This window comes from Olea europaea, chromosome 17 (assembly GCF_002742605.1).
Source record: "Olea europaea var. sylvestris chromosome 17, O_europaea_v1, whole genome shotgun sequence".
In the NCBI taxonomy this organism is placed as follows: domain Eukaryota; kingdom Viridiplantae; phylum Streptophyta; class Magnoliopsida; order Lamiales; family Oleaceae; genus Olea; species Olea europaea.
Genome location: NC_036253.1, coordinates 12,076,654 through 12,101,475, shown reverse-complemented (window position 1 = coordinate 12,101,475; position 24,822 = coordinate 12,076,654). Strand labels below are relative to the sequence as shown.

General features: G+C 33.2%; 2 protein-coding genes across 2 annotated transcripts; one reads left to right on the top strand and one right to left on the bottom strand.

The window, feature by feature from the left end:
• Positions 1 to 9,910: 9,910 nt before the first annotated feature.
• On the bottom strand, positions 9,911 to 11,894 carry LOC111366343 (protein ANTAGONIST OF LIKE HETEROCHROMATIN PROTEIN 1-like). Its single transcript, XM_022987092.1, has one exon. The coding sequence runs from the start codon at positions 11,781 to 11,783 to the stop codon at positions 10,149 to 10,151; it is 1,635 nt and encodes a 544-aa protein (XP_022842860.1). The 5' UTR covers positions 11,784 to 11,894; the 3' UTR covers positions 9,911 to 10,148.
• Positions 11,895 to 17,307: 5,413 nt separating this feature from the next.
• LOC111366341 lies at positions 17,308 to 24,514 on the top strand. Its single transcript, XM_022987091.1, has 5 exons — positions 17,308 to 17,460; positions 22,965 to 23,145; positions 23,794 to 23,877; positions 23,962 to 24,165; positions 24,299 to 24,514. The coding sequence occupies exons 1-5, from the start codon at positions 17,416 to 17,418 to the stop codon at positions 24,388 to 24,390; spliced, it is 606 nt and encodes a 201-aa protein (XP_022842859.1). The 5' UTR covers positions 17,308 to 17,415; the 3' UTR covers positions 24,391 to 24,514.
• Positions 24,515 to 24,822: the final 308 nt, after the last annotated feature.

The window sequence follows — 24,822 nt, the reverse complement described above, 5'->3', positions numbered from 1 at the left end:
GAACTTCTCCTTCATCAATGGTGTACTTTAAGGAATATTTTACTCCAGAATCACCTACAACATACATGCACTATCAGGAAAATCGAGTTTTTTTTTTTTTTTTAATTACGAAAAGAATATAAATAAAAACATTAACATATAAAATATTAGACTAGAATCTAACTCATTGCACCCCATTTTCTGCCTGCATTGGCAAAGATTGGCAAAAGTTTAAATAAAATGTAGCATCATTACAAAGTTATCCACTCAGGATTTTTTAGATGGCATATTTTAAAGGAACAATCAGATAACACTTGCTGTTGGTAAGCTCCAGCCTCCAAATATAAATTCAAAGAGAATGAAATCCAATTCAGATACACAAGATAACCAAAAAGTAGAGACACGGAATCTTATATCATGTGGTAATGCTCTATTAGTAGTCTTAAACGGACAGAAAGTAAGAAAAAAATTACTAAGCCATAATTTCTGAATATCTTTGCTTTTCTTCATGACAATTTCTAGAGTGTTGTGCTGGAAACAAAATGGCTCATATAAGATTTATACAAGGGTATGACTTACTCGTTTGATGACAAACTTATTTATTGTTGATTTTAATTTTCTTTATGGATGGTGAAGCACAATTTTCAAAGAGAATGTGGTTCCTGTAATCTCCTACAGAAAGTTGAAATTTAAAAATTGAAATACTCAGTCCAATGTCCGTGCACACTGAAAAAATGCTTACAACTCCATATAGAGAAACTCTCAAGGCACTTTTCAATGTATTTACGATCTACGGTTTCTCTAAATGGTTAAACACAATCTTGCATGATAAGAGACTGAGAAGATTATTAATATGTAGATGCTGATGCATTTCTACTCCTCTCTGCTCATGTTTCTTGAAGACTAATTCTTTCCCTGGAGTACTTTTTAGGTACCTCAAGAACTCGTGTACTGCTTCAAAATGTTTTTCAAAAGGAGAATGCATGAATTGACTTACCAGACTTACTACGAAGGCTAAATCAGTTCTTGTATGGGACAAATAAATAAGTTTGCCAACCAGTCTTTGATATTGTGCAGTATCAATAGGAGTTTTCTTTCTACTGTCTCTAGGCTTGAAATTTGGCTCTATTGGTGTTTCAGAGGGTCTTCAACAACTCATTACTATTTCTTTTAGGAGGTCGAGTATATACTTCCTCTAGGAGACAACAATTCCTTGTTTTCACTGAGCAACCTCCATGCCAAGAAATTACTTTAATGCCCTAAGATCTTTGATCTCGAATTCAGCAGCTAGACACCTTTTAAGTCTCTCCATTTCTACTAAATGGTCTCCGGTGGGAATTATATCATCCACATACACAATTTGGAGGGCAACTTTCCCTTCTGAAAACTTTACAAATAATGCATGATCTGTCTGTCCTTGAGTGTAGCCTTGCCTCCTAATAGATTGAGTGAATTTTTCAAACCATGAACTTGGTGATTGTTTGAGACCATATAATAATTTTCTTAGCTTAGACACCTGTGTGCCAAATTTTTGGTCAAATCCCAGAGGAGGCTCAATGTCAACTTCTTCTTCTAGTTGACCATTTAGAAATGTATTTTTTACATCCCGATACTGAAGTGGCCAATCTAAATTCACGGCAATGGAAAGTAAAACTCCTATTGAATTAAGTTTAACAATTGGTACGAAGGTCTCAGAGTAGTCAAGCCACTTTGCTGCCAATCTTGCCTTATATCGTTCTAAAGTGCCATATGTATTATACTCGACAGTAAATACCCACTTACAGCCCACAATTTTCTTCCTTTCTGGTAAATCCACAACATCCCAAGTCTCATTCTTGTCCAGAGCCCTCATTTCTTCCGGAATTGCTTTCCTTCATTCAAGAACAATTTAAGCATCCTGTACGTTTCTAGGAATTTTTATGGTAGAAAATTGAATTGAGAAAGCACGAAATAAAGGTGATAGTTTATCATAAAATACAAAACTGGACATAGGATGTTTAGTACATGACCGAACACCTTTCCTAAGAGCAATTGGAATGTTCAACGACTTGTCAGATTTAGAAGTAGGTATTAGAGATGATTTACCTGAAATTTTCTTTGGGTTAGGTTCATGGCAAAGCTCTAGAGAAATATCATTTTTTCTTTGAAAATTTTGGCTTTCATTGTGTAATCTTCAATATCATCTTTGATAGAAAGTGAAGCTTTTGTAACATTTCTTGAGTAGACAATGCAACTTTTTCTTGTTGTTTCCTCCTTGAAAATGGAATTGGATTTCGTTTCAGTTCTTCAAATTCTTCAAAATTACGTACAAAAGAGCTAAGAAATTAAAGAGAGAAGAAAAATATTTTTTTTTCCACATTACTATAAATTCAATTCTTCAAGTGATGCAGTATTTTTATACTTTTTCTCCGAAAAAAATAAAATAAAATTACTATACTAAAATACAATTTTTACCAAAATTTAATTAAAATGGGGCTCAAACAAGTGCTAATTATCACTTGGATTTTGAATTTTTAAACATTTTCTCATAAAATTGAATTGAGATATAGTTAAGGCCTGAGTTATATATTTTTCCTATTAAATGGGTAATAATCCCTTGTATTTAATTAAACCTCTAATTTAATATTGCTAATGTTGTCATGTAGACTGTTGTTAAATATCAATGGTATTAAATAGCATTAACTCTCTCTTCCTTTTTTTCAGTTCCATTTTTCTCATAATTATTTTGTCCTCGTCCTTTCAGTTATGAATGTTGTTCTTTTCTTCACTTTAATTTAGTAAAGCGATAATTTATGGCTTTTTTAAAAGTATTTTGCGCTTAAGATTTGCAAGGGTCGTGTTTTGAAAAATGAACTGAATAATCGTAACAATTTCTTACAAGAGTGATTATATTTAATTGGCGCTTTCAAGCATCCGAATTATACCAAAAGTTGATAAATTATTTAAATCTAAAGACTTGTCCATTTGATTTCTTAATAAAATTACGAATCAAACATACATTTAATGCTAGAAATTTAGAAATGGTCATTTTGACCAATTGGAAAATGGTGATGGCAAGGGAATAATTCCTGTTAAAACTAGTACTCAATGATCATTTTCACCAATTGAAGAATTGATAAAGATAAAGTTCAATGTTGATCTCTCCTTCTAATTAGACAAATACACCTATTATGACTAGGGTAGATATTTCGTATTCGAAAACTAACCATTGAGGCACCTCCAACATATGTGTCTCCACCTACTCAGTGGAGCTCCACCTTCCATTCCATTGAGTCTACTTTGACCATGTCTCTCTCTACGTTGAGCTGTACTTATTCAGGCTCCAATCCCACTAGCTATAAGTTTTGTAGATTTACCATAGGCGGAGGGAGGAGGTGTTGGTAGTGGTAGATTGGAGGTGGAAGTGGTGATGGCGGCGGTTCTATCAACCGAGATCTACCTTCCATTCCCAAGAGTCTACTTTGGTCGTGTCTCTCTCTAGGATAAGCTCCAAATATTTAGCCCCCATTCTTTTCAAATTTTAATGGTTGGAATAATGTTTTTTTTAAATGTATGGTTGAAAAAGAATGAATTTTTTTTTATTTACGTGTAATATTATTTTATGAAAATTATATGGTTGAAAATCAGAGAGAGAAAAAGAATGAGAATGGGGGCCAAACGGGGGCTTAAGCTTTGATCCCACCAACTATGAGTTTTGCAGATTCATCAGAAAAGGAAGGAAGAGGTGTTGGTAGTGGTGTGTTACAGGTAAAAGTGGTGGTGGATATGAGGTGAAGGTGGTGGTCGTATTAGTTGTGGTGGATTGTGAATTTGAAAAGAGGCGACATTTTTGGATGATGTAATGTTGATGATGATGGACAGTGGCGAATCTAGTATTGGAGGTCGTTCTACTTGGGAGGTCGTTCATCGTCGATGATAGTAATAGCAAAGTCAACTACATCCATTACATGACTAGCAGTGTTTTAAACCCGAATGAATCTTATATACTGAAGAACATCGTAGCCCCAATCATAGACTCTACGAGAAATTATCCCCATTAACCCAACACTTCCTCCCCCACACATCAAGTCTATCTTCCTATCAACATCAACACGCCCCCGGGGCATAGTCCAGTAGTATAAAGAACAGGAGTGAGGTTATCTCACGCCTTGCCGGCAGCCGCGGTGTGGGGGTTCGATTCCTAAAATATGGAATTTGACTCTTTGTATGCGTAGTGTACATGCAGCTCTTATTCCTTGACCAGTTGGAACACATTCCTCGATTTATCTTCCTCACAAAGCTCTAGGGGCAGAGTGGTGGGGGCCCTCAAGATTGAGGTTCAACCTTTATCTTCCTATCAACATGTCATCAACATCCACTATAATTATCAAGTCAATCCCACCATCCAAGTATAACCTTGACAAGAAAAAAATCGTGGGATGGTAAGATTATGCCCTATTCTCAATGGTAAACTTAAATTAATGATTAGACACCACAAAGTCCAACAAGTCATTAAAAAAACAAAATTTCACCATGCCATAATAAAAAATCCAAACAAAACCTACAAGGGATTCCATGAACATCTACAATATTCAACAACATTTATAGAAATGCTAAAACCATTTGACACAAAGTCAAAATTGCGAAAATTCCATAAGCAAAACACAAAAGTCATTATTTTAGCATCAAAAAACAGAACAATAAAATATTATCGTCAACTGTTGTTAAACCAAGATCAGAACAATCAAACATTGACTAATAGCAACCCACCAATGCATTGCCCAACTCAATAGCAGCATTAACTATGACTCAGGGTGGCATCCACATTACACAGATCTTCTTGAACTTGCCACTACTTCTTGCATTGTTTTTTAGTGCTCAGCGTGGCTATGGAGGAGTGATATAGGGTTTGCCAATTTGCAAATTGAATTTATTTTCTGATACAAACCACTAGGCCAATTTTATTTTTATTTTTCAAAACAAGAGGCCTAAAAGAAAAGGTCCACAATTTAAAAAATGCTCAATCCACAAATGATATCTTTCCAATTGAAGTCCTTGTGTTCGCCTTCAAATTTCTTCACGGTCGCCACTGACGAGGCTTGTAAATTTTGACGAACCGAGCATGTGCGATTGTGCCCCCGTGTCAGGTGTTGGATCCGCCACTAGTCGTGTAGAAAGTTAGAAGAAGAAGGCGGTGGGTTGGACGTGGTGGTGAATTTGAGGTGGAGATAGTGAAGGTGGTGGTGGTGGATTTGAAGTGGCGATGGCAATTTAGGTGATGTCGATAGTGGTAGAGTGAGGTGGGATGAGTTGAAGAGTGTTTGTGACCGCTTAATGGGGTAATTTGTGATTAATTAATAATCTGTGACCTACTAAAATGTGTGATTCGTGATTAAATATGTAATTTGTAATCCAAAAATTGTGTATTTGTGATGTGACCTTGTATTATTTGTGACTTATATGTGATTGTGATAAAAAAAAAAAAAAATTAAAAATTGGTTACTATGATCGTAACCTAATGCTCACTGTTCCAAACCAAGATTTGCAAAAATCTCCAAAACCATGTAACAAAACTACTAATACCATGTGAATTAGTCTGATGCTCACTGATCCTTTGTAACAAGTCTAGATTTGTACAAAGTTAAATCGAACACATAGAACACCAACACAGAAAAAGTGTTGGAGAAATCAATTCGTGACTTGACATGAATGGAATGCTATAGAAATGGAAGATAGAGATCAAGAAATCAAATTTCAAGTATTTGTGTAAAACATATTGATTGGAAGAATTTATTCAAAAAGCTGCAGCTTCCAATTTCGAGTAGCAAGCAGAAATGGGATAAATATGGAATTAGGATTATGGTGAAGTAGGTTCAGATGGAGAACCATTCCTTTGATGACTCTCTTCTTGATGTTGCAATTAGATAAGAACATAAATTTAGAGGCTTATTAGTAGGGTAGGTCGTAAGATTTTAAGAGCTTTATGTCAATTTCAAATATGAGACCCTACAAATATTTAAAAAATATATTAATAATAAATAAAATATTATTAAATAAAATGATATAAAACTTTTAAATGCCTAAATTAAATATGTTCTTCTAGAATTCTTTTATAGAAAATCTATAATTATAACTATTGCTATCAATATAATTTAGAACTTCTTTTTTAATAGACACCATAATTAATCCATTCGACATTTCTTGTGACATTGTTGACCAAATGTAAGGTTTTATTAACTTGAACTTTGAGAAATTGCTTTTGACAGATACAACTGTAACTAGTATAATCAATAATATTCTATAAGCAATTTATACATTTGGAAAATAGTATTCTATCATTTTAATATAGTCTAACACTTCTATCACCTTTTTTTTTTTTTTTTTTTGTCTTTTCTGACATATAGTTTCTCACCATTTGCAACTCAAAAAATAACTGTCGCCCTTAATATCAAAATTTCTGTCGTGCTTCAAATATTCTTCAAGCTTATCACACCAATACTTCAAAGAATTATCCGCTGCAGTCTTCAGTTTTATTTAAATCAAACAAAAATTCAAAAGTATTTTTGTATTTTTGAAATTGTTCAAATCTTAATTTAACTGAATAAAGAGCTTGATCGATTACATATAAAAAATAATCAATTCTTAAAGAATTTTTAGTTGAATCTTATCTCATGGTTTCTTTCTATGAATAGTACATTTTTCAAAGAATGTAAAGGTCTTTTTAATTGCAAGGATGGAATTTGGGTGAAAAGAAAACTAATTCTAGTAAATTGAATTGTCTAGAACTTGTTTTCTTGAGAATTGTCAATTAAATGTGTTTGATTGGTATACTTTTTCATCTGAAAAATATTGAAATTTTGGATCTTCTCGTATTCATTTGGTTTTGTTTTAAAACTGTCAATTAAAGGGATAAATTTTATTCCCATTGCTGAAAAAAAAAAAAAGAAGCTAGAAAATCGAATTCCCACCATTTCAAGGAAATTGCACGTGTGGGGGAAAAGGTGGAAATGAAATTCCCTAGAAAATATTGCAATCAAACACTACATTTCGATGGAAAATGGAAAATGTAGCCAATCAAACATGGCCTGAGTTCAACTTTCTTTTGAACAACAATTTTTTTAGTAGTATTCTTCATGTCTGATTCAAATTAAGTTTTTTTATATGTTTCAAAAAATGAAATAAGTGCTCTCAAGTAACAAATAGCAACATCAATAGTCATATCATTATTTTGTAATATTTTGCTTACTCTATTTACAGGTGATAATATATTGTACAAAATAATCATGACAAACAAAAACGCAAAATTCATAATGTTAGAACTTAGGAGATAAACTGTCAGAATCTCTAAATGTCTTTAGAGTCTATCCACAAGTGTTCTAAAGTGATTTATTTTTTAACACTTGAAATCTTATTATTTTAACACTTCCAATTTGCCTTTTCCAATGCGTTTGTGATGATGTCTTGAGTATCACACATTTCACTTTATCTCGAAAAGAATTTCACCACTTTGTAGAAGATTAAAACAATATACATATGCACTGTAAAATTTCCACAAAAAAAGAAAAAGATTTAACCTTTACGCAGGAATTGTGATATCACAAAGTGCAAGATTTAGAGTATTACAACTACATGGTCTTTTCTGCAAACTTGAATGCTTTTATTTCTTATTAAAATCAATATCATAATCCGGACATCTTAAATCATCAATACCAAGTTCAAATTTTTTATATATAATAATTCACCAAAAGGTTTTTCTTATTGGGTTGGTTTGGTTGACTGCATTTAGACTTTATTTTATTTATATTTTTTTATGAACTATATATAATTAAAAAAATTGGGACACTCAAAGAAATGAAACCTTAGACGATCGCCTACCTCGCTTATAGCGAGGTCCACCACTGCTCAATAGCTAAAGACAAGAAAATTGAATCATAACGGAGATTACAAAAACCATTTGATGCATGTAAACTTGTCTCTTTAGTTCAATACAACGCTTGTTTGTAGTAGAATCATCTTAAGCTTTCCTTGTTTGGTCCTCTGTTTGTTGTGGCTTAAAATTTTGATAAAAAATTAAGTTAAAATCAAAAAATAATTTTAATAACACATTTCATCATTTTTTAATCAATTTTACTGCATATTTGAATTTTCATTAGGGACTTGACTGATATCCATTTGGCTGTATATAACAGATTAAGTAGTTCGACATGCTGTCAAAACTAAAAAATGTATTGAGTACAAGCCTTGCTGTCACCCGTTAGGATTCGATGAGAAATTAAATCCAACCTTCACGTGATCCAAGTGACCTTATCTAATAGTTCAAATTTATAAATCAAATAGTTTAACATGCGATACTTAAGTCGAAGACACATTAAGTATTTGTATGAGAAATATATTCCTACTATAATCATAATACACATATTCAATCAAAACCATGAACTAAACTTGCACTTTGCACACAAATCCAGTTCTAACATTTACGATAATCACGCCTACATCTTCAATCTCTACGCTCATAGACATGTCAAATGAAGGGAAAAAATAACAAAAACAAATATAAATCAAGAATAAATTGCTGATTATAGTAGCCATTCTTTACTTATCAATCACCACAGAGCAGCAAAAGGCAATAAACTTCGAAAAGTAACGACGATTTTTAGAGTGAAAGTGAGCAGAGCCGGACGGCCTCCTGAAACTGCTATTGCTCGATTCTCTGCCTCTATGAACCTACAAATTGATGGTCTTAACTAGCCAATGAATGGAGACAAGATTATATTAACGATTTCATAATCTTGTACATTATGATTCAACCAACAGAGTCTTGTGAATAAAAAATCTTTAAGAAATTCAATCACAACAACTTGAAATTGTTGAACTCCATATCCTGCTAAATAAATGTACCCTCAATTTCCACAACTTTTCACCTTCCTCTAAACTTACTTAGGGCATGTTTGGCATAGCTTTTGTTTTTTTACTTTTGCTTTTCATAGAATAGCTTTTGGATGAAGTTAGTTTAATTTTTGTTTGAAAAACTAATTTTTAAAACTGTTTCCTACTTCTAAAGTACTTCTAAAGGAAGTTATATTGAATCAGCTTCCTTTAAAAGCTCTTTTAACTAATACAGAATTTTTATAAAATTAGCCAAATGGATCCAAAAGCAATTTCAAACGGGTTCTTAGAGCGGTCTCAATCATGAGAACATAGAATGTCTCTAACACCAGGAGAATATTTGCATCAAGAAAAACTCTGTCGAAGATTACCTCATTAACTCCATCAGCATCAGTGCAATCCAGAAGACCATTGACAAGTGAGTTTAATATGATTAGTCAATCAAAATAGCCCTCAGCAAGAAATTTCTTTCTTGATTAGCCATTACCTGTTCCATTTGAGAAATAAACAGAATTGAAGAGTCAATCAAAGTTTAGTCAATCCTTTGATTGTGGTCGATACCGTTACGTTATCTAATGTATTTGTAGAAAACTCAACCTACCGATCGATAGTCACCCGTATATTCAAGTAATGTATAAGAGAAAAGAACGAAAGAAACAGCATTCATCTTCTTCAAACCACACATCAAGATCAAAATGCTAAAACTTGTCTAATGTGGTTATACTGGAAATTACCTTCAATCTACACTTGAAAGCGTGCCTCATCTTCCTTGTCTCGATCGTTTAACAGGTCCTGAACCTCTTCTGAACTAATGCACCAACAATTTACATAAAAGTTTATGATGCAAAATTTCAGTCATCATGCTAAGCAATCAAAATTCCAGCTATCAATGATCTTGTCTAAGAAGAAATAGAATGGCAAATGAATTTTCCACACAGAAACCAAGAATCACTTCAATACAGTTATTCCATTACAGGACTGCAACGAACCATGAAACGATTGAATATCTAAAACACACTACGAAGAATTCAGAACTCCATCATCATGATCACTAGATGAAATCATATAAACACAACTTCTTTTGAACCCATTCACATGGAATCATACAAAAAGTTCCAGACAAAATTTCCATATACAATCACAATTTCATAGAACAAGAGAAACTGGGAATTTTATTAAAAGGCAAATGATTGTCTACTATAAGTCAAAGAATTACTTGGATCAAATTATTTTATCGCATGAGTATAACAAGCCAGGAAAGAATTGAATCACTAAAAGACTACAACAAGTTCAGAACTCTGTCATCACAGGACATTTCTGCCTGCAAGATTATGGTGCAAGAGCTTGTGAGCAATTTGATCTCTCGTGTACATAGCATTGATCGACCTCACATTGTTCTCAGGGATAATTTCATCATCAAATAGATTAAACCTCATATCTTCATTCAAGCCCTCATTTCTCATCTCACATATGTTATGCAAAACACAGCATGCCCCAAGAACTACCGGGACATCTTCAAGTTTCATATCTGTCCTCTTCTGCAGGCAACTCCACCTTGCTTTCAATCGCATAAAAGATTCCTTGGCAACCCTTTGAACCTCATCGATTTTCTCATTCAAAGCATGCTGTGTCCAGGTTAGATTCCGGTAAGTATAAGGAACCAAAACCCAATCCATTAATGGATACCCCGAGTTCCCAACCACCCAAACATCCTTCAAAGATCCTTGATTGGCCCTCTGGAAAAGGGCAGACTTCTCCAAAACCTGATCATCAGTCAATGAACCAGGCCAACCAATAGAAATGTCAGTGAAAACTCCGCTAGGATCTACTACACCTTGAACTGTAATCGAGTAAGAAGTCTTCTGATTCCTCTCTGTATGCCTCTTGTTAAAATAAGCTGCCACGTTAACCTTAGGAGCAATGATCGGAACATGTGTCGTGTACAATGCACCACCCACATTTGGTATCCCCGAAACAAATTCAAACGCCCTTTTAATCTCCTCCATTCTATTCTCATCAGGCCACTGCAAGAACTTCGGCATTAGCACGCTACTTATTGCAGAACAAACCTCAAGAACCAACTTGTGACAGGTAGAAATTCCAAGACCAAAACGTTTCGAAACTTCACGAAGAGCCTCGCCAGTGGCCAATCTCCATATACACGCAGCCACACGCTGGCGAACCGGGATTGCCAACCGCAGCATTGTGTCCTTTTTCGTCACAACTGATTCGAGCTCCTCGCAAATCATATGAAAGGTTGCTCTACTCATCCTAAAAGCCTTCTTAAAGTCCTCTTCTGGAAAATCCGGGCTGTTAACTTGCTCCCACCACGCTTTAGACCGGTTTTTCACCCACAATCTACGCTGCGAACTGCTACCTGCCGTACCAGTGGACTCATCAGAAGTTGTCATCACATCGTGACTCTCTGAGCGACTCCTCTCAGCAAAAGATGATTGACCAGAACTCGAACCCATGAAAGCATCTTGATTCTGATCAAAATTCCAGTAATTTTCACCCTCATCCATTTCGTGACTCTGCTTAATTCTCGACTCCAAAATAGAATCTTGTTGTATATAACGTACGGGTTGTACGTTCTGCTTTGCTTTCTGGACTTCTAGTTGACAATCAAATCCCAAAATTTCGCTTGGTAAATCCTGCACGGATGACGACTCGTTCCCCAGTTCATTGCAAAAATTATCACGTCCTGGGCGCTTATTAGTAGTATTGGTTATTGAAACACTATTGGGGTCTAAATGAATTAAAGAAAACAAGTTTGACAACGAGTAGTCTTCAACAATGGGAAAGAAGAAATTTCCATGAAATAACAGTGGGAAATTGTTTGTGAAAAAAGATGTTTGAACGGGAATGTGAACACAGAAGAGTTTTAATGGAGTCAATGAATCGGGAATGGGAATAAGAGTGGGGTTTGATATATACATATATGCAAACAATTTAGCAGAGTGGTTGGGGTTCAAGGAGGCGTGTAAAACGTGGACGCCTTGGACGAAGAATCAGGTGTGATTTCCGACAGCAGGGACTGAGGACGGAGGTTCTTGGATTTTTTAACGCGGTTGGAGTCTTGAGATTATTCCTTAAAGTCGTGCTCGAGAATCAGATATAGAAGTTTCGCCTATAAAAGAAAAGAAAAGTGAATATGCACGTTTGGATAAGCTTAAGTTAATCTTAAAATAAGCAATTTATTTATTTTAAAATTTAATCAAGAAAAAATCTTAGCCCATATTTGATCCCATTATCTAAAATCTCATTTTTTTTTTCAATTTCGTTTTTAACCACACATTCTTACAATAAATATTATGCACTTAAACCTACAAATTTTCCCCTATAAAAGAAAGAGAAGTGAATATGCACGTTTGGATAAGCTTAAGTTAATCTTAAAATAAGCAATTTATTTATTTTAAAATTTAATCAAGAAAAAATCTTAGCCCATATTTGATCCCATTATCTAAAATCTCATTTTTTTTTAATCTCGTTTTTAACCACACATTCTTACAATAAATATTGTTCACTTACCTACAAATTTTTCGCCTATAAAAGAAAAGTAAAGTGAATATGGATGTTTGGCTAAGCTTAAGTTAATTTTCAAATAAGCAATTTATTTATTTTAAAATTTAATCAAGAAAATTTTTTAGCCCCAGTTTGATCCCATTATCTAAAAACTAATTTTCTTCCAAACTCGCTTTTAATCACACATTTTCACAATAAATATTTTGCACGTAAACATATAAAATTTTCCTACTTCTTAAGCCCCCGTTTGGCCTTTATTAATTTTCATTTTTCTCTCTCTTATTTTAACCACATAATCTTCCATAAAATAATATTACATATAAATCGAAAACCTTATCTTCTTTCAACCACTCATTTTTCAAAAAAATACTATTCCACCCATTAATTTTTCAACGTAATGGGGTCCAAACAGGGGCTAAATACACATTTTTCAAAAATTCAAAATTATATAACACATATATCTTACCTTTCTTAAAACTAAAGTCAAGTAAATTCATTTATCTTAGCCAAACATACACTGTGAGAAGTATTGAGGAAACTCAAATTTTAAAATTACAATAAAATTAGGAAATGAAAATTTTCAATTTTTTTTATTAAATTGCAAGGAAAAATTTCTTCACTTTTTTATCTCCAAAAACGTTTTAAGCAATTGTTTGATTTTGATTTATTGCAAAGTTATTTTATGAAAGATAATTTTTTTTATGTGGTTAAAAAAAGTAATAAAAAATTATGAGCCTATGTGCAAAATTGTATTGCTGAAGAATGTGTTGAAAACGAGCATGAAGAAAAGTAATTTTATATAAATCAAAATCAAACAAGGACCAACTCACTTTCTTTCTATCATTTACCTCAACTGTGGAATTAATAATCCACCAAATCAATAGGAACACAGATTTTTGGTCGAAACATTTGTTCATATTCAATTTATTTAAAATGAATTTATAATATGTTGAATCTCAAAAATAATTATAGGTAATTTTTTTGAGTAATATTATTTATTGTCTAACGGTTGCAGTAGTCATCTTACGTGCCAAATTATTTTTTACGGTATTAACTTGTTATATGATGTAACAAAATTATATAAAATTAATGATTCAAATAACAAGTTGCAGCATGGGTTAACTATTGTAGCTGTTGATTATGAATAGCATTTTTTTATTCAACCAAGAACATGGTAATTAATAATTAATTATAAAACCTTGAGGAATATGTGCGTGGATTATTTTATTTTATTTTTTTGCTTATGCTTTTTGTAGAAAAAATTTTAGGTTAGCTTTCTCTAAAAGCTCATTTAGCTAAACAAAATATTTTTTATAAAATTATCTAAATAAGTTTAAAAGGCAATTTCTTAATTTTAGAAGCAGTTTTCAACTTTTTTATAAGTCTTATCAAACGGTTCCTAAAACATTAACTACCAACAATTTACTGGTTGCAATAATTTGTTTTATTGAGGTTGTGTTTTACAAATTACCAAACGCAACCTACATTTTTTAAGATGCTTTTCAGACAATCTAAGTCAATGAAATAATAGCAACTTAGATTGATTGTTGGTAGTTGACATTCGCACGTTTCTTAAGTTTATATTGATGAAATTGATTGGGACGAGATTAAATGTACGAATTTTACGCCAAAAAAGAAAAAAGAAAAAAAAGAAAGAAAGAAAGAAAGAAAATTTAGTGACACTTTTGTCTTAACAAATGCCTCAGCATCGATTATACAGTTGACTTAAATAAAAAGTAGATAATGGTTGGAGAGCGAAATTCACCCTTTCGGATTATTTGGATGACGGAAGTGACGCTTAGGAATAGTTTGAGGATGATATTGATGGTTGGAGAGCGAAATTCACCCTTTCGGATTATTTGGATGACGGAAGTGACGCTTAGGAATAGTTTGAGGATGATATTGATGCTTTCAAAATAGTTAGGGGAAGAAATTAATGCTTTTGATTAGTTAGAGGACTAAGTTGACATATTTGAATATTTTGGTGATGAAATTAACCTTTAAGAATAAATGGGGGGACGAAATTGGTGCATCTGAATAGTTAGGGAATGGAATTGGCGTATTCAAATAGTTGGATGATGATATTGATGCTTCAAAATAGCTGGACAAAATTGACTTTTTTTGAATAATTGGTTGAAGAAATTCATGATTTTAAATAGTAGAATTGTGAAATTAATGCCTCTAAATAGTTGGAGGGCGTAATTGATGCTTTTGAATAGTAGTGGGAAAATTAACTAAAGTAGGAAGACGAAATAAATGTTAATGAATAGTTGGGGGATGAAATTGACGTATCTAAATAGAAAATGTTGTTAAACTGTGCTTCTTAATAGTAGGAGGATGAAATGAGGATCTATGAATAGATTGGGGATGAGACTGATGCATATGAGTAGTTAAGGGACCAAATTAATGTATTTGATTATTTGAAGGAAATTTTTGTACTTAATAAAAAGTGGGAGACTTAATTCTACAACTGAATAGTTGCGGACCAAATAACACATCTAAATAGTTGTAGATGAAATTGATATTTTCGTTGCTACAACTGAATAGTTGTAGACCAAAAAACACATCTAAGTAGTTGGAGACGAAATTGACATTTTTGAATAGATGGGTGACCAAATTATGCATCGTAATATTTGGATGATAAGATTGACGATTAGTAATAGTTGGAGGATGACATGACATTTTATGAATAGATGAGTATGTGATTGATGCTACAAAATAGACTAGGGTATAATTGATACATCTGAGGGGGAAGAATTCAACTCTTATTATTAGTTAATAAATCAAGTCAATGTATATGAACATTTGGAGAAAGAAATTGATGCTTCATACTAGTTGGTGGACAAAATTGACATTAGATAAATGAAATGGGACGAGATTAATGCACAATATCAAAGCTTTTTATTAGTTAGATGACTAAATTAACATATGAAAGTACTTGAGATGCTAAAATTGACATCTACGAATAGATATGGACGATGTGAAGCATTATCATAATTGGAGGCGAAAAGTATGTTTTACAATAATTGGAGGGTGAATTTGACATTTTTGAATAGATGTAGGACATAATATGTGCATTTGAATAGTTGGAGGATCCAATTGTCGCATTTGAATAAGCGGAGGAGGAAATTGATGCTTTTTCAGTAGTTGAGGAGAAATTTGACATGTATGAATAGATGGGAATATTATTGATGCATTTAAATGGTTAGAGGATCAAATTGTTGCATCTTAATAACTGGAGGAGCAAATTGATTCTCTTTTGGAAGATGAAATTGACATTTATTAATAGATCGGATGCTAATGAAACTTCAAAATAGTTAGAGGATGAATTTGATAGTAATGAGTAGATGGAGGATATGATTAATGCATTCAAATTGTCGTTTTCGAGCAAATTGATGGTCTTTAGTAACTGGAGAATTTGGCATTTATAAATAGAATAGATGCGGGATGCCAATGATACTTCAGAACAATCAAAGATGAATTTGACAATTATTAATAGTTTCATGATCAAATTCTCACATCTAAATAATTGGAAGATCAAATTGATGCTTTTTAGTAGTTGAAGGATGAAATTTACATTTACGAATAGATGGGAATGCTAATGTTACATTAGAATAGTTGGAGGATGAATTTAAAATTTAACAACAAATGGCGACATTTATGATCTTCCATGTAATTGGAGGATGAGTTTGACATCTATGAATAGATGGGGGATGATGGTTATTTTTTGCAATAGTTGGAGGATGAATTTGACATTTATGAATAAACCGAGGATATATATAAATAGATCAAGGATCGAATTGTCTCATCTAAAAAGTTTGAGGAGGAAATTCACATTTATAAAGATGAAGGACAATAATTATACCTCAAATTAGTTGGGGGTGAGTTTGAAATTTATGAACTAACGGGGACGTTGATGATATTTCATAGTAGTTTGAGGATGAGTTTGACAGTTATGAATAGATGGGGAATGTTAATGATACTTCCAAGTAGTTAGAGGATTAGTTAACATTTATGAATTAATTGGGACGTCATTGATAGTTTTAGTAGTTGGAGAATGATTTTGATATTTATGAATAGTTGAAGGATCAAATTGCCGCATTTGAATAATAAGATGAACTTGAATTTAAAGATAGATGGGGATGAAGAATAAACTTCCCCTAGTTACATGATGAATTTGATTAGGAGTGGACAAAATGATCAGATCAAACCAGGATCAAACCAAATTGAGAAATTGGTTCGATTCTACAAAAATATACGTATTTTTAATGATTTTGATTTTAGTTCTGAACAGAACCAAGAACTAAATTTAATTTTTATTAATTTTTTTTCATATATGTATTTATTTTACAAATCAGTGAATTATATATAAAAATAATTCAACTTTTGTCAGTGACTCTTTCGTCTACGTTAGTGAGTCATTGTTATTGGACAATATTTATATAATGATGGAACTTGATGTTTGTATATTTAAATTATGAATATATTTTGTTTGTTAGTTTGGACTTTTGTGAATAAATTTTATCACACAATATTTTATTTAATGATAGAATGTTTGATATTTATTTATTTATTTATTTTTTAATTTAGACAAGTGTTATTAACGGACGGATTTATCTTTGAAAATTTAAGTAATGGAACCAAAAGCAAGCCAAAAAATAAATAAATAAATAAAATAAAAATCATTGGTTCCATTATCAAGAAATCCAATGATTTATGATTCAGTTCGATTCATTTGGAATCAGAATCATATTCATTATGAACAAGAGGGACTTGAATGATACTTCTCAATAGTTAGAGGATGAATTTGACATTCATGCACGAACAGTTTGACTAGTCTCGGCCCTGGGGTCCTTTAACTTCACAATCTCACAAAAAACACCCACAATGTTTTCAGATTTACCCCTAAACTTCAATTTGTGGTGTTCTTCCGCCAGAAATCCACAGCCGTGAACTTCAGGTTACGTGTTTTGGGCCACGGATTAACCAAATAGATAATATAAAACCAGAGAACAAGAATATAAATGAAAAGGGAGTTTTCTAACCATGGCTTCTCTACTGAGCTCTGCTCTGAACTTGCCTTTCAACCAGGTAAAAATCATATTTCTTTTGTAATTTTATGTTTTCTAGATATATTAATTATCAGTTTTGTTGGTTGTTTATGGCGGTAGAGTGATTGCGAGAATAGGGTTTCGAGGAATTCGAAGTGTAGATTTTGAACATCAAAAATTTTAATTTTGATTGATGCCCTATGTATCGATTTCCTCACTAATCTACGTCTTGAAGAATTGTTATAATGTTAACAAGATAAATTTCATTTTAGGTTTGAAACAAGTAAAATCAATTGATGATAAGTTGGGGATACTATTATTTGGTAACTTATTCATTTTAATTTAACTATATATTTGTTTCTTTCATGGAGCTTTAGATTATGAGAATGGCTAAAGAATGGTTATTTATCAATCATTCATGTGCTTAATAAGGTGGATATGAACCAATATCAGAGAAAAAAATTGAGAGTTAATTAAATGAGTGGCCACTGAAATTTATCCTTGGTTACCACATGTTCATTGAAAATAAAAGGTTACCAAATGCTCAATGAAGTATTTATCAAATTACTCATTCATCACTACTCTTAATTTTACCTGTACAAGTGGCAAAAAAATTCCAAATGACAGATGAAAAGATGATGCGGCAAATGGAATCCGTTAATCTCTCCACGTCAGCATAAATTGTTGTTTGTAAAACGATTTCTCCAACATTGTTAATCTTTGTTCAATCAATATTCACCAGGATCATGATGCCCAACATTTTTTTTTTAATCCTAGATAACGGTGGGATTTTCTTAGGTCTTCAGAGATGCTTCAGAGGTCAGAGATGGTGATTTTGTTGCCTTCCCCAATCCATTTCTGTAAAATATTGGCGGTGCTCCTCTTGAGGAGTGTTGAATCTGAAAATTCTGCTCTTTAACTCATCGTTCTGCCCTTCTTCTATGTCGTGATCTGCACTTTCTTCATGGATTGTGGTGGAGGGTTCTTGAATTTGATGGCATCTTGATTTGTTGAAAGCAAGAGTCGAAATGAACTTTTATCCTCACTGTTTGCATTTCTACACAAACACAAAGATAACATGTTAAGAGCCCAGAAGTGTATACACATTTATGATTTATGGGGTGGGGGCAGTATCTAGCGAGCGAGAGAGAGAGAGAGAGAGAGAGAGGAAGAGGGAATGAGCGGCCATTTAGCTAAATTCCTTGGACAATGCTACTGGGTACTGCCATACTAGGTGCAAAATTTTTTAATTATTTTAAACCAATTGGGCTCTCAAATCCTGAAAATCTCACCATTTGCTTCCTCTAGAACCTTCATTCTCAATTCAACCTATTTCTTAAGAGCCGTACTGGATTCATCATCCCTCGGTAATTCTCTCTTATTCCAATATCAAATCTTTTTTCATTTGCTATTGAAATTAGGATCTGATAAAATCCATAAAATATTGCAAAACTTTGAGTGGGTTTTGTGGGTTGAATCATTGTTGAGGCTTCAGAGGTGAGGTCGTGGTCATGGTGGCAACTAGTTTGGTTTGAGGAGAAATGGCGGGATTTGGGAGAAGAAGTGATTTGTAGAAGAAACGTTTTTTAATTTAACTTTTTATTTTTTTTTTTTGTTATTTATAAATACAAATTTCTAATGAAATTGCTATGATTCACCCATTTTGTATGCCACATCATTTTTCATCTGACACGTAAAAATATTTGTCCACTTGTATAGATGGAATTGACTTTGGTGATGGATGGATAAACTAATGAATATGTTAGTGAGCATTGGGTAACCATTTAGTTTTCAGTGGCCAAGTAGTAACCATGAATAAAGTTCAGTGTCCACTCATTTAATTAACTGAAAAGTTGAACTAGAAAGTTGGAGCAAAAACTTAAGCTTCTTGTTAATCATGTAATTTTGGTTGGTATATACTTGGAGTATGAAGGATCAAATGAAATTGGTAGAATAGAAAATATTTTGCTCATGTTATAATTTCCATTTGTTGTAAAACGTTGTGCAAAGTATTTCATTTTGATTTATGATATCTTGTTTCTCTCCTCATGAAGCACGTGACTAAATTTTTTGTTGCATCATTTTAAAGCAATGTATTGTTCATGTGCCTTTAAATTGTGGCATTCTATTTGCATTCCACACTTTAAGCATATCTCATTTTGCTAGTACTTCAGAAGCTGCCTGTGTACATCATTCTCTCTTGAGTTTGATCGTTGAGAATCATGGTATTGTTTTTACATAGCCATTAGTCAAGATAATTTTGGTTAAATCCCAACTAAGATGGGGTGATGTGGTTAACATTTGGGAAGAAGAATTTTTTCCACAGCTCTAATGCTTATCTTTTGCGAATAATAGAGGGCATAAAGATAATACTGATAGTCAAGATTAAAACTTTCTAGCTATAGCCCAGGATACTCAGATCGGTTTAATGATAACTAGTTACATCTTTGGTTGTTTATAGATTTATGGTTATTTGTTTTTCAATCATATTATGTAAAATTGGGAATCATATTCAGTAGGGACGGTTGATAAAGTAATCCTTGATCATAATAAAAGGCACACTGATTCAGCTGAATTTGATAACAAAAATAAGATAATAATATATTAATCACCACTTAGCAAAGGCAAAGACTTAAACATTGGCTTCCAGCACTCATCACTCATCACCTTTCGACAAAGATTAATGCTATCTATCATTAGTAGAGATGCATCATCAATTAAGTGGTAACAGGTCTTCTGCTTCATTGTCCAATGCATTAAAGTGCATCACGACTATAATGAAATTGAATTAGGGACCCAGTGCCACCTAACCGTTGATGTATCTCTACCAATGATAAGAAATGCTCCCCAGTTTTGTGGCTCGTAACCCAAGTAATTAAGTGCTAAATGTCCCTCTTGTGACTTAACAAACACTTTATCATAACCTTGAGTATCAGGATATGAAAAGGAAAGTTCAATTTTTTTTTACATGCCTAGTACCGTAAGTCTGTCAGTCACCACTTTTGTGAACGTATACTAGGGGAAAAAATGTTACTTTATTAAAGAGGCCTGAGATATATTAATTCAAATGTTCTTTCTCTGTCAAAAGGAATAATAGTTGTCAATATAAAATATACATTGATTCAGCTGAATATGATAACAAAAATAAGATGATAGTGTATTAATCACCACTTGGCAAAGGCAAAGACTTGAACATAGGCCTTCAGCGGTCATCACTCATCACCTTTTGGCAGAGTAATGCTATCCATCATTAGTAGAGATGCATCATCAATTAGGTAGCAACAGGTCTCCTGCTTCATTGTCCAGTGCATTAAAGTGCATCACAACTCTATTGAAAAATGAATCAGGGGACCCAGTGTCATCTAACTGCTGATGCATCTCTACTAATGATAAGAAATGTTATATTCCTCAGTTTTATAGCCCGCAACCCAAGTGAATAAGTGCCAAATTTCCCTCTTGTGACCTAAGGAACACTTCATTATCATAACTACGAGTATCGGGATATGAAAAGGAAAGCTATTTTTTTTATTTTTTTTACAGCCTATCTTTTAGCTAGTACCATAAGTCGTTAGTCACCACTTTTGTGAATGTGTATGAGGAAAAAAAGGTTACTTTATTAAAAGAGGTCTGTCTCTTCGTGTCTCTTCATGAAGCGACTGAGATATTAATTCAAATATCCTTTCTCCGTCGGAAGGGATAATAGTTTTCAATATAAAAGGCACATTGATTTAGCTAAATATGATAACAAAAATAAGATAATAGTATGTTAATCACCACTTGCCAAAGGCAAAAACTTGAACATAAGCCTCCAGCGGTCATCACTCATCACATTTTGGCAAAGTAATGCTATCCATCATTAGTAGAGATGCATCACCTGATAACATGCTTCCTGCTTCATTGTCCAATTCATTAAAGTGCATCATGACTTTATTGAAAAATGAATCAGGGGACCAGTGACACTTAACTTCTTTGCATCTCTACTAATGATAAGAAATGCTAAATTCCTCAGTTTTATGGCCCACAACCCAAGTAATTAAGTGCCATATGTTCCTTTTGTGACTTAAACAAACACTTCTTTATCATAGCCTTGAGTATCAAGATACGAAAAGAAAGCTCAATTTTTTATTTTTTTTACAACATGTCTTTTAGCTGGTACCATAAGTCTGTCAATCACCTCTTTTGTGAATGTGTATGAGAAAAAAACGTCTCTTCGTATCTCTTCATGACGAGACAGAGATGTTAATTCAAATATCCTTTCTCCATTGAAAGGAATAATAGTTGTCAATATAAAAGGCACATTGATTCAACTGAATATGATAACAAAAATAAGATAATAGTATATTAATCACCACTTAGCAAAGGCGAAGACTTGAACATAGGCCTCCAGCGGTCATCACTCATCACCTTTGGGCAGAGTAATGCTACGTATCATTAGTAGAGATACATCATCAATTAGGTGGCAATAGATCTCTTGCTTTATTGTCCAATGCATTAAAGTGCATTACGACTCTATTGAAAAAGAATTAGGGACCCAGTGCCACCAAACTGCTGATGCATCTCTACTAATGATAAGAAATGCTAAATTCCTCGATTTTATGGCCCGCAACCCATGTAAATAAGTGCCAAATGCCTCTCTTGACAAACACTTCTTTATCATACCCTTAAGCATCAAGATATGAAAAGGAAAGCTCAAAATTTTTTACAACATTCTTTTAGTTGGTACCATAAGTCTATCAGTCACGTCTTTTGTGAATGCGTTTGGGGGAAAAAATGATTCCTTTCTTAAAGAGGTGTGTCTCTTCGTATCTCTTCATTAAGAGACAGATATGTTAATTCAAATATCCTTTCTCCATATAAAGGAATAATAGTTGTCTATTAAATGTTTTAGGTTTACTTTCACCAAATGTCATAACCCTTAATGATATATAAATTAAAATTCTACCCTCTTCTTTTTAGAAGTTGAGAGGGAGTGGATGAGAAACTCGATTTTGAATGGCATGAATACAAGTTTCCTCCTAAAATTAGAGCTTGTTTGGTGGAGATTTTGATAATTGATTTTTTGACCGTTAGAGATAAAATGGGTCCTATCTATGAGAGAAGAATTTAAAAGTGACGGCTGAAATAGTGAAATAACGGTCAAAAAATTGATTTTAATTGGTCTAAAATTCCTACCAAACAAGCACTTAAGCGAAAATTGTTGGATTGTTGTCTGCCAACTTCTTTTTGGAATTTGTTATAGCCAGGAGGTGGTTTTCCATTAGAACCCAGCAGCAGCAAATTGTTTGTGAATGAAGTAAATATAACATTACCAAGTAGCGTGTGGCCGCTCCTATAACTAAAAAATTTCACCCCAAGTTGCAAAATTACTAGAATTATGTACCTGGGTAAGTTTTATCCGATAATGATTTCACTACACTTACTGCCACTATCTATTTCTTTCTTTCACTACACTTACTGCCACTATATACGTTTTAACATTATTGAAATCACCGGGTTTTACAGCTCTTTGTTAGCCTGCTAATTGGTTGAGGTTTTTTTTCTTAGTTCAATGATGGAAATGCAAAAGCTCTCCCAGTAAAAGCGTTGTCAAACAGAGATTATCTTTTTGCTAGAAGAACCAGTGGATGTCATGGGCATTATCTGACGATAAAATCTAAAACATCCTTCAAAGCTGACGTGCTTGCCAAAGAATCTTTGAATGTCGAGGCAGCTGATGAAACAAATGGTAATCATTCTTTTTCATCTTTTACATATACCATTGTGTACTAGATTTATGAAGTGCTCAAGTGATGCGCTTTGTGGCTACCTACAAATGTTTATGTTGGTTGAGTCCTAACGAATACACATTTAGGGCTTGTTTGAGCCACATTATTTAAAAAATATATATATATTCTTCAACAGTGATTTGATATCATTTCAATCACACATTCTTCAATAAAATAATACTACACAAAAATCTAAAACTTTTCCTTATTTTATAACCACACATTGCCCATTGATTTGACATGAATAATGCATTTTTCTCTAGAATGTGGCTCAAACATGGGCTTAATGATTTTTGTATAAAACAGAAGGCTTAGAAGAAAAAGGTTTTCAGTCAACCCCATCAAAACACCATAAGACTTTTGATTTTGATTATGGATCGTTCACAAAAAAGGAAAGAAAGCAAAACAAGTACTTTTCCAATTTTATATTCTACTCTTTATGTATTGAAGAGAGTGAGAATAAACTAGTAGTTTTCCAATTGCTTTGATGATTATTCTGAGGTCATTCATTTGTTGAATTGGATATCTCATAATTTGGCATAGAGACTTAACCGAAGATCAAAAGACCATTTGATGCTAAACTTGATAGAAAACGTCTGTCTGTGCAGATTTTGGAGTTCTTAGTGTTCATCATGTGGGAATCTTATGTGAGAACCTTGAAAGGTCATTGCAGTTTTACCAGAATATTCTCGGTAAATTTTCTGTATGCCATAAAGCTGATGAACACTATTCTTTTTCTTTAGGGGTAAGAAAATGCTAACTGTTAGAGTAATCAGGTCTTAGAATAAATGAGGCACGACCACATGATAAGCTCCCTTACAGGGGTGCTTGGTTGTGGGTGGGGTCTGAGATGATACACTTAATGGAGCTTCCAAATCCCGACCCATTAACTGGCCGACCAGAACATGGTGGTCGAGATCGTCATACTTGCATAGCAATTCGGGATGTGTCTAAACTGAAAGCAATTCTTGATAAAGAAGGTGATTCATCTTATTAGCTGCTTTATCATTCATTGCCTTATTTCCAAAAACCTTGGTACCTTAATAGGATTTCCACGTCGCGATGATGTTCTTTACATGTATCTGAATTCATACCCAGTTTTCAAATTTTCAGGCATCTCGTACACCCTCAGTCGCTCTGGGAGACCGGCAATTTTCACACGAGATCCTGATGCCAATGCCCTTGAATTTACACAAGTTGAATGATGCTGAATGGCGTCGAGAAACTTTAAAGCTCTGTGTATAAATAAGATTGTATGCCATACTTGGCCATTGATGTCTATGTATTTAGACTTACGAAGATAGGTAAGTACGAATTAATACCGCTGATAAAAAATGTTTCTAGTTCAAGATATTCTTCAAATAAAAAAAATCAGGTGAAGTTTATCCATGAGTTGCAGAGCATTACTTGTTTATTGGTTCAGTTTCATCTCTTTTATATAAATGCAATCAGCTACTATTTGTTTGGCCACAGGGGAGGCGTTAGTCCCAAACATGGTCTTACAACTTTGTAGAGACCTCATTTTCAGTAAACAGTGGTCTGGGCTTTGATCAGTATGACCCCCTTCTGCGAGGGGGCTATTAATTATCTAATAAAAGTTCCAAATAAGAACTAAAACCTGTTGGTAAGGAAATTGT